The sequence below is a fragment of the Hevea brasiliensis genome, unplaced genomic scaffold (genome assembly GCF_030052815.1).
Source record: "Hevea brasiliensis isolate MT/VB/25A 57/8 unplaced genomic scaffold, ASM3005281v1 Scaf31, whole genome shotgun sequence".
In the NCBI taxonomy this organism is placed as follows: Eukaryota; Viridiplantae; Streptophyta; class Magnoliopsida; order Malpighiales; family Euphorbiaceae; genus Hevea; species Hevea brasiliensis.
In genome coordinates, this window is record NW_026614818.1 from 188,001 (window position 1) to 199,830 (window position 11,830).

General features: G+C 30.8%; 1 protein-coding gene across 1 annotated transcript; it reads left to right on the forward strand.

Annotated features, from left to right (window-relative positions):
- Positions 1–8,202: 8,202 nt before the first annotated feature.
- On the forward strand, positions 8,203–11,578 carry LOC131177012 (LRR receptor-like serine/threonine-protein kinase EFR). The gene is made up of 4 exons (XM_058142023.1): positions 8,203–10,124; positions 10,390–10,521; positions 10,950–11,448; positions 11,537–11,578. Exons 1-4 carry the CDS (start codon positions 8,203–8,205, stop codon positions 11,576–11,578), a joined length of 2,595 nt encoding a protein of 864 aa, XP_057998006.1.
- The last annotated feature ends 252 nt before the right edge of the window (positions 11,579–11,830 follow it).

An 11,830-nucleotide genomic window follows, 5' to 3' on the forward strand; every position in this document is an offset into this window, starting at 1 on the left:
CACTAATATTTTTAACAATATCCCCACCTAGTTAGTGATAGACACAATCAATATGAATTAGGATTTATGCATATAAAAAGTGTTTTTCGACTTATGCACATAAATCTTATTATCTTCTTTAACACATTCACCATGAGCTTTAGCATCATAATATAACCTTATATTTCTTCTAATTATAAGCATGTCATCAACATAAAATAAATTATCACATAAAAAAAAAACTTTTAATGTGTATGTATTTCTGAAGCTATAAGAGAAAAGTCGTATGTGGCATACAATAATTTCTTCCTATAATCATTCAAACTAGAAGTATGATGTGCTATTATTCCTCCTAATTGCAATGATTTAGGAACTACCACTTTCAAATCCTTAAACTTTGAAACAAAGATATGCAACTCATGGACTTATCCATAACAGGCATATTATCAAGTATTTAGAATTCAAAATATTTCATAATGAGAAATTTATCCATACCTTTTTTTTCTGTATTATATTCGAATTCTAACGAATTCCAGATTTCCTTTGGAGACTTGACAGAGGTAAACAAATCTTATAGCCTATCTGATGAGTTATTGAGAATATGACCTCGGCATGGCAATTCATCTTCTTTTCTTGATCTGCTTTCACCTTCTCAGTGAACATAATTTTTTCCTTAAAATGATCAAGTTTCACGAACTCTTGATTCATCACGGAAACAGCCTTAGACTCTATTGCGATTAATACCTTAAAATTATTATCTTGCCCTATGGCAGTAGCATGTTGTGGAGTCAACGTCACCTTGACCCTAAGTCGCTGCTACAAGTAGCTGTAATCACTACAGCGACACAAAGGACACTCTTTTATTTTCAAAATAATTGGAGTAATAACTTGCTATAATTATTTATTTTTAATTTTTATATTTATTTTGTGTTTTAACTTTTTTTTTTTTTCATTTGTTTGTTTCCTTGCATTTATTCATTGGGGAGCTTTTTTTTTTTAAAGTGTTGTACTTTGTAGCGGAATTTGGTCGGTTCAACATATTTACCCAACCAAAATAATCAAATCGGTTTAGAAAGTATTGAAATCAAAATTAACAAAATAAATTATAAACCTAATAACTTAAGTTTTACAATAAAATGGGTTAGATTCGGGTTTTGAGTTCTGTTTGATAATTTAAGTTGTTTTTTTTTTTTAATTTTTGGGATCATACAATATTTTTAAGGTTTTTTTAATTCAACTTTTACTCATATATAAATTGAATAATTAAAAATATTACTATTTATTAATTGAAAAAAATATAATTTAACGTATTCAATTTAAATTAGACTTTTTGATAATAAGTCTTTACAAATTTCTTAACATATATAAAATATTTACTTATACTAGAGATATTCATAGCCTCCCTTCTTCCTTGTCTGAGACAATCATCGATTCAGATTGTATTGATTTGGTAATTTTCAAAATTAAAATCAAATCAAAATATATTAATTTATATAATTTCTAACTCATTAAAAAATGTAATTCAAATGAAAACCATAAAAATTAAGTCTTTCATTGATTTGGACAATTTCATATGCACCCCTACTTCTTAGCTTCAACACTTGGAACCACTTTTAAATTATGTTTTTAGTCTATTTTTTAAAAATATATTATTTTATATTTTAATATTTTTAATATTTTAATATGCACTAACTTTATTAAAATTTATTCTTAATCACTTAAATTCATTTCAGGCTTAATTATTATGTAAATGATATTTAAAATTATTTAATTTTATATTTTTTAATTAATAATATGTATAAAAATATTTTTTATTAAGAATTTATATTTTTAAATTTAACAATTAAAATATTTAAATTTTATATATTTAAAATATAATAAATAAAAAATTGTCAATATTATTATAAAAAATATATTTCATTAATTATTTTTATAAATGTGACATAAAATTTAAATTTGATTTAAATTTATTATAAATACTATTTTTTAAATTTGGTAAACTCATTATAAATTTAATTATATAGTTAAATTCATTCCAATAGAGTCTAATCAGATCGGACATCGATTGAAGCTAGAATTTTTTTTTTTTTTTGGATGATATCCATTGAAGGTAGACTTTGGTAAAAGCCATTGAAGTTTTCATATGCGCATGCACCATTTGCTTTTGGCAAAGACGCCAACGACCAATGATCAATCAACGAACTAACTGTTGACAAGACCAATTACCTGTAGAGCATCATTGTTATATTCTTATGATATCTGCTTTTGAAGGATTTCTAGGCAGGGGCGAAGCTAAAAATTTCACTTTAAAAGATTAAAAAATAAATAAAATATCAATAATATAAAAAATATAAGTTAATTTATAAAAGGATAAAAATATTGGAGAACAAACTATACGTAAAGCTCAGGTAATTGCCAAGTTATATCAAGTGTCTGTCTTAGTATTGCGTTTGAAATTCTAAAATTACTTTTCTGAATAAAAATATCATTTTAGATGCTGTTAAAAAAAAGTAGTTTAAAAAAAATTATTTTATTATTTTTATATTTTTATAATTAAAATTTATTAAATTTAATTTTAAATTATTTTTTAATATTCTTTAACTAGTATATTTAAAAAAGTAATTTTCTTGACAATAGCTTCAACGGTAATATCAAATAGATCCTTAACCACCTAACGCGACTATGGCCAGGATTAACCTGCTTCTGTGTTTTTTTATAGGCGAAAGTCGAGGAAGGATCCTCCTTCCATGCCTTTTATTGCGGAGCCGGTGCCAAAATCACTCGAATTGTTATTGGTTTCACCACCGGACTAAAAGTTTCAAAGTAGTCCTCTCCCGGCTGCTGGTGAAAACCTTTGGCGACCAATCTAGCCTTATACCCAGCAATGGAGCCATAACTGTTTCGTTTGATCTGAAACACCCATTTGCACCCTATGACCGTTTTATGGGGTGGAGGAGGGATTAACTCCCAAGTACCATTTTTTTGAAGTGCATTGAACTCGTCAGATAAAGCCTGACGCCAATGAGAATCACTAATAGCTTGAGTGACACAAGTTCAAGCACAGGAGGAGGATGTTTTGTGGCAGTGTAAAATTGTTTCTTTGGTTTGAAATTGTTGTTCTGTGATCTAGTTCGCATGGGATGGGTGCTATGAACACATTGGGTGGAATGTGGTGCCATGGTGGACGAAGGATGAGATGGATAAGAGCCATTGGAGTTAAGTGGAATAAATATGTCAGTTGAATTCTGGTTGGATGGCAATGGGACTGAGACAGGTAAAATGGATGGATTAGTGGTTGTTTGAAGGAAATTAGAATTATTGGTAATTGTGGGAAGTGATGGTGAGGGATGTAAACACTGAGAAGCCACTTCAAGAGAAATAGGAGAAGAAGTTATATGAGGGGAATTAAGATATTCACTTACCAAAACTCTAGAAAATTGTAACCTCTGCTGACTATTTCCATGAGCAATTGGAACATGATAAAAAGGGGGAGTGGAAGATTGCACCCAAGATTCTTGAGATGATGATGTAACACAACGTGAGGAGGGAAGCTGATGTTGATAAGGGAACTGATTTTCAACAAAGATGACATGGCGAGAAGAGTAAACAGACCCAGTTTTTACATAAAGACAAAGATAAGCACTTTGTTAAGGAGAATAGCCTAAAACCACACAGGGTTTAGACTTAGGTTGCATCTTATTTTTTGTATATGGATGAAGCCAAGGATAGCAAAGACATCCAAAAACCCTTAACTTGTGATAGTTAGGATCTCGAGTAAATAATTTCTGGAATGGAGATGCAAAATTGAGAACTGGTGTTGGCATTCTATTTATGAGATAAGTGGCTGTTTTGAATGCATAAGACCAAAACTTTAAGGGAAGTGAAGAGTGATGGAGTAATGTGAGACCAGTTTCAACCAAATGACGATGTTTCCGCTCAGAAATACCATTGTGTTGTGCAGTATGGGGTGGCGACAGCAAATGATTTATGCCATGATTAGTAAGAAATGATTTAAGTTTGACAAATTCGCCTCCATTATCGGTATACAAGTTAAGAATTGGTTTTTGAAACAAATTCTTTACTGCTGTTTTAAACTTAGGAAAAATAATGGAGACATCAGATTTCTTAGACAAATGATAGAACTAAGTGTACCATGAAAAATGATCCACAAAAATCACATAGCATTTGAAATTATCACAAGAAGTAACAGAAGCAGGTCCGTAGTGTTTGAAATTATCACAAGAAGTAACAGAAGCAGGTCCCCATACATAAGAAAAGACAATTTGTAAAGGAGAAGTACTCGTTAAAGTGGACTTAGAAAATGGAAGACGATGACTTTTATTACATAAACAAGAATCACAATGAGATAGATAAGGAAAAATCACGAGCTACTTGCTGTAAGATGAGGGAAGAGGGTTGACCCAATCTACCATGCCAATTGCTAACAGAGGAGCCAGCAGCGAATGCAATTGGTGAAGAATCACTAGAAGAATTAGGCCACTCATAAAATTCATTATCCTTTTTGCTCTAAAGAAGATGCGCCTCCATGCTTAGATCTTTCACAACAAAATGAGAAGGAAAGAATTCAATTGAAGTTTGATTAGTGGAACAAAACTTGGATACTGAAATTAAATTACGTTTCATGGACGACACACAAAGTATCAGATAATAAATAAGAATTGGATTTTTGGTCAAGAGAAATGTGACCAATATGAGTGATCTCCAAACTTGAACCATCACCAATTAAAATCTCTTCAGTACTGTCATACTCAGTAGGCTTGGAAAGATGAGTTACATTAGAAGTCACATGATGGTTGGCCCCAGAATCAAGAAGCCAAGTAGAAGGTGATCGAGATGAAATACTAGACATATGAGCAACTGGTGGTGTGATGTTATTGCGTTGAGGAACGCAATTCTTGGTAGAATGGCCAAAGGCATCACAAAGCTGACACTGTATTCCTTGATGAGACCGGCCAAAAGAATTTGGACGAGAACAATATTATCTACCGATATCCCAGCTTCTTTCAAATTTGCCAGAATTAGAGAAATGTGAACCAGCAAACCACTGATGCCTATTGGAATAAAATCCTAGACTCTGAGTCAGCTTTGTGAGCATAATGAGCAGAAACAACAAGAGAGTCATCACAGTTGGACATGCATTTCAAAAAGTATAAAATTAAGCAATGAAACAAACCATTTTAAAATGTCTAACCTATTTGGCATACAGAGTTGGAAATGAAATTGGAATTCTCAATTAATTACAATTCTAATGGAAACTGCAATTCCGCGTTCTACATCCAATCTACTACCTAAACTCTTTATTTTTCTAACTCCTTTGTGTGAATTGTTGTTTAGGTCAAGGATGGACTTTCATTGACTCGTGAATTTTTTAGTTACTCCTTTTAATTTTTTTATTAGTCAAGTTTGTCAAAAAAGAGAATAGTTATAGGTATAAATTAAATAATTGATAGATTTAAAATTGTGGAGACTAAATAATTGTATTTCTCAAATTAAAAGGACTAAATAGTTAAGTTGGAAAAAAAATTTTATAAACAATTTACAAACTAAAAAATAGATAAATTAAATAATATACTTTTTAAAATAAAGACTAAATAACTAGTTTCGTTAAAATGCATAGATTAAATAATAATTTTTAATGTAATAGTGACTATTTAAAATTTGGCCTCATTTTTAATTATCTAGTAAATATTTATGTTATGTACAAATTTAATAGAAATTAACTTTTTATATCTAATTTAAATTTTAATATTTCATTTTTTTATTAAAATCATTTCTAATATTTTTCATATAATTTGATTATTAAAATTTCATAGCATATAACTATAATACTCTCATCTTAACGCTTTACTTTTAATATTTACATGTTTAATTTAAATTTTCAATAAAATTGTATTTTTTTTATCACATTTTATAATTCGTTTCTATTAGAATTAAATTAGTTAAGATATATAAATAAAATATATCATCAATTATAAAAATAAATAAATAAATATTTTTTAAAAATATAAAGTTTCATCATAATAATCTGTAAATAAATAAAAAAGACAAATAAAAATAATAAAAATAAAAGATAATACATGCAAAACCAATAATGAAAGCTTATATTCGTATACTTTTACAAATAATTATATTTATCTTTTTTTTTTAAAATCTATCTATATTTGCCTTATTACTATTGCTCTATTAATTTTTTTGGTAGTTGGTGCTTCTTGATTTTAATCTTTTGATTTTTGTATTCAATTGTCTCCTTCTAATGAAAAATCAAGATGAATAATTTTCATAACAATATCCCATAAATGTAAGTATATAAGGGAAATATGTTAGCAGCAAATTTAATTAAGTATTTATTTTAATTTAAAAATATTTATTGTGTCATTAATAAAAATAAATAGCACTATCTTTTTAAATATTATTTTATAATTATACAATATTAAATACAAATTTGAGAATATATATATATAAAATAAAAAATTATATATTTTAAAAAAATTAATTAATTTTATAAAATTATATAAATATCCTGCCTTGCATGTTTTGCTGGAGATGACTTATTGACTACTTTTGCTCGTTGAGTCATCTCCAGCACAGCACGCAAGGTAGGATATTTATATAATTTCATAAAATTAACTAACTTTTTAAAAATATATAATTTTTTTATTTAAATATATATATATATATATATAAACTAATTTTATACATCTTTTTATAATTTTAAAATATATTTTTATATTTCAAATATTATATTGAAAATTTTTATTTAAAATTTACATTTTAAAATTAATTATAAGAATCAAAACTAATCAGATTAAGATGCAGTACAAATAAGTTTAGGCCATAAACGAGCTAATTCATTTATGACGCATTAAAAATAAAAGTTAAATAAGATGTTCTCACTCAATTTAATAAGACACGTAACAACTCATTTATTTAATATAATTATTTTTTAGAAATAATTATGATATTGATAAGAACTCATATTTTATTTTAGTATAAGTATACTATAAAAATTTTTAAAAAAAGTATAAATTGTAGATTATTAAATGTAAAATTGTATTTTTATTATATAAAATGCATCATAATAGTTTTAAATATATTAAAATAAAATATGTTAATTTATTAATCTAATTAAATAAATAAGTTATTATATATCTTATCAGATGAAGTAAATATCTAATTAATTTTTATTTTTAGTGTACTATAAATAGATTGATCCGTTTATAACTTAAAACTATTTATACTAAACTCAAATTTGTTTAATTATGTACTAAGTTGAGTCAAAATATGTCACCTTCATTCACAAATATTATTTTAGTTTTGATTTTTGTAATTAATTTTTAGAATTTAATTTAATTGTAAATTTGTAGTGAAACATTTGAAATTCAATTAAATATAAAATATGTTTTAAATTTACAAAAAAAGAAATGTTTATGAATAGTTCCTCAAACATATATTTAGAATTTCCAAGCAGAAGGTGCAATTGACCAATGCTATTACTTTGTAATACCAAACAAAATGGCCTTTTCCAATTTACTAAAATAATTTATTGTCGTATATTGGCGTTTTCTTAATAACTTATTTATCCTTGAAAACGCTAATTAAAATAGTATTTTTTTTGTAAATTATTTTAATAATTAACCCCTCAAGTGGCTGGTCTTCCTTTACCATACAGATATTGGTCGCATTGTTCCTTTCAAAGCTATTGAAAAGAAGAATAATAACTTTTTAATTTTTATTATTTTATTTGTTTTTATTGATGTGCGTTTTATTGTTTTCTTTGTTTGATTATTCGTTTTTTGTTGAGCAGGGATTTTTTTTTTTTTGTAGTGTTTCAATTCTTCTCCTTCTGTTGAACAATTGCTGCCATTTTCTTCTCTTAAACAACTAACTTTTTAATTTTTATTATTTTATTTGTTTTTATTTATGTGTTTGATATTGTTTTCAAAATTTTATAAAATTCAGCAATGAAACAAACCATCTTTAAATTAAAATCTTTAACCTAATTGCCGTCCAGAGATGGAAATAAAATTGGAATCCTCAATTCCAATTCTGATGGAAATTGCAATTGCACGTTCTAATTCCAATCTACGGTCAATGAAACTGGAATACTTCCATAGAATTCGTTGACGGAAAGACTAATATATATACTACAAAAGAATACTGGTTCACCCAGTAAGCACATGAATTTGCATAAACACAATAGAAATGGAACTTCGAATAACACGTTTAACGACCCTTTGGCCTTCAATCCATCATTTTCAGGTCATTTTGTTATTCTATACAAGTTTACTATGCTTGCAACCACCTACCGATTGTCTCAGGAATTTGGGAAATGAAACTGATCGACTTGCACTCCTGGAATTCAAATCCAAGATAGGCAATGATCCACATGACGTCTTCAGCTCCTGGAATGATTCTGTCAACTTCTGCAAATGGCAGGGGATTACTTGCGGCCGAAAACACCACAGAGTTACATCTCTAAACCTGTACGGGCTGAGCTTGTCTGGAACCATTTCTCCGTTTATAGGGAACCTCACCTTCTTAAGGTTCCTCAATCTTCGCAACAACAGCTTCCATGGTGAAATTCCTCAAGAAGTTGGCCGCTTGTCCCGACTGAGACACCTCAACCTGACAGATAACAGATTGGGAGGTGAAATTCCACTTAACATCACCTACTGCTCAGAGCTCCGAATCCTGATATTGGCTAGAAATAGATTTGTGGGTAAAATTCTCGATGAACTTGGCTCTTTGAAAAAGCTTGTGTCACTTGACCTCTACGGAAATAATCTCACAGGGGAGATCCCACATTCATTTGGAAACCTTTCGTCCTTTAAACATTTATCTGTAGCTGTCAATAATCTGGCTGGAAATATTCCAAACAAGTTGGGGCAATTGACAGGCTTAACTTTCTTCTCGGTTGGAGTAAATAATCTAATAGGTACAATCCCTGTCGCCCTGTACAATATCTCATCTATCAATGTCCTTTCGGTGCCAGATAATCAGTTGAAAGGGAGTCTTCCAGCGAACATAGGCCTCACTCTTCGAAATCTGCAAGATTTCTACATTGGTGGAAACCAGTTTTATGGAACTATTCCAAGTTCATTCACCAATGCTTCTCTGCTTGAAATATTTGACATCTCTGGCAACTTTTTCACAGGACAAGTTCCAAAAAATTTTGGAGATTTAAGGGATCTGCAGCAGGTGAATTTCGAATTCAATTTTCTGGGCAGTGACACAAGTAAAGATTTGAGTTTTATAACATCTTTGTCAAATTGCAGCAATCTAGAAATTCTATCTTTTGCTAAAAATAATTTTGGCGGTGTATTACCTGCAGCCCTAGCCAATTTGTCAACCAAACTGAGCCTATTAGGGGCTGGAGGCAATCGAATATCTGGAAGACTTCCATCGGAGGTTGGGAATCTGGTGAATTTGTATGCATTAGGCTTGGAGGAAAACCATTTTTCTGGTACCATACCAATTTCTTTTGGGAAGCTTAGAAAGTTGCAAAAACTGTATTTGCATACAAACCTATTATCTGGACAAATCCCGCCATCCTTAGGCAACCTCAGCCAGCTATATGAACTACATTTAGGTGAAAACAAATTACAAGGAAACATAACAAGTAGTATTGCAAACTGCCAAAACCTGCAAGCTCTAGATATTTCAAACAATTTCCTTATTGGCTTCATACCCCCGGAGATCATTGGTCTTTCCTCTTTATCAACAATTCTCAACTTATCACACAATACATTGACAGGTCCCCTACCCCAAGAAATCCATAAACTGAAAAATATTAATGCGCTGGACGTGTCACAAAACAAACTGTATGGGGAAATTCCTGAGACAATAGGGGATTGCTTGATGCTGGAAAACCTTAACATGCAGGGCAACTTTCTCCAAGGATCAATTCCCTCAACCTTGGCTTCATTGAGAGGTCTCCAACATCTAGACCTATCAAGAAACAATTTGTCCGGAAACATTCCGAAGGAGCTACAGAAGCTCCCTTTTTTGATTTATGTGAATCTTTCCTTCAATAATCTTGAGGTTGAAGTACGAAGATATGGAGTGTTCAGCAATACAACGGCAGTTTCACTTGTTGGAAACAAAAATCTTTGTGGAGATATCCCGTAATCTGCAGCTACCAGATGCCCCATCAAGCGAAAGAAACACAAAAATTCTCCTCTTGCCATTATCCTTGCAACAGATTATCAGTTCAATTGTGCTTTCCATGGCGATAACATCTTTAAGGGTTTTGTCTTTGGCGAAAATCAAGAAAGAATCCATCATCCAGTCCCTTTTGTTTGGATAAGCTCCTTGAATTTCCCATAAGGAGCTTCACCAAGCAACTCGATTCTCTTGAAAACTTAATTGGACAAGGTACTTTTGGCTCAGATATAGAGGAAGTCTTGATCTACATGGTGAAAGGATAGTTCTTTGTGAAGGTACTCAACCTTCATCAACATGGAGCATCCAAAAGCTTCATTCTTTGTCTGCGAGCATTGCGGAACATCGTGCACCAAATCGGTGAAGATCTTGACATCTTGCTCAAGCATTGATTTTAAAGGCAATGACTTCAAAGCTTTTGTGCTTGATTTCATGGTGAATGGAAGTTTAGAAATGTGGTTGCATCCAAATGAAGATAGTAGTAGCTACCAAGGAATTTAAACCTTCTTCAAAGGCTTGGTCGCCATTGATTTGTCATCGCATTGCATTACCTTCATGACCTTTGTGAAACACCAATCATTCATCGCGATCCTGAAGCCAAGCAATATTCTCGCTTGACAATGACATGATCGCTCATGTTGGTGATTTCGGATTAGCAAGGCTTCTTTCCAAAACCTCAAGCAACTCTTCTCGTGACCAAACGAGCTCCATTGGGATAAAGGGAACAATCGGCTATGTGCCTCCGGTAAAAATCTTCTATACTTTTATTTATCAAATAACTACATTAGTCATGTATATAATAAGAATGGAATTGCGCGTGTTTGCCTTGCAGAATATGGAATAGGTGGCGAGCCAACAACATATGGGGATGTGTATAGCTTTGGAATAATTTTGTTGGAGATTATCACAGGACGGAGACCAATTGATGAAGTGATAACATATTTTTTGAATCTAAAAAACTATGTTAGGACTAAGCTACCTGGGCAGGTAATTCAGGTTCTAGATCACAAACTTATTGCAACAGGAGACGTCGGAGCAGAAGAAATTGTTGAAGACAATGAGAGTGATGATGGTCAAACAGAGATCCAAGAATGTAATTTCAAGATTGAAAATTTAAGACTGGAGGGATGCGATGTGCAAAAATGGATTGTATCAGTCCTCAAAATAGGACTCGCATGCTCGGTAGAACTACCAGGAGATCGAATGAATATGACCGATGTCACAAGAAAATTAAACATTATTACAGAGGCCTTTCTTCGTGCAAGGACTCACACAGAACGGCAAATTGTAAACCACAATTAGGTATGAGTTTTTTTTTTTTTTTTTCACACACATTCTGATTGATGAATCCTATCCTATCTTCATATTTGCTTAGCCAAAAGACTACTTTGATCATTTGGATATTGCAGAGGAATAAGCTATGGCATTCAAGCATGTAGGCCCCCACTAACATCAGCTTTTGGATCTCACTGAATTTCAAGAATAAGTGTTATATGAACATCAATCTGCAGCAAATAAACCTCAAGTTCTACCTCGTGCACTGTCCGAGGATTTTCTAATATTTTCTTTCAACTAAATTTAAAAATCAGAATGTGTAAATCAATAACTGTCACCAAGTGTGTTATTTCTTTTGTTATGATTATGTTGTTGGTGAAAACAAAATTTTCAT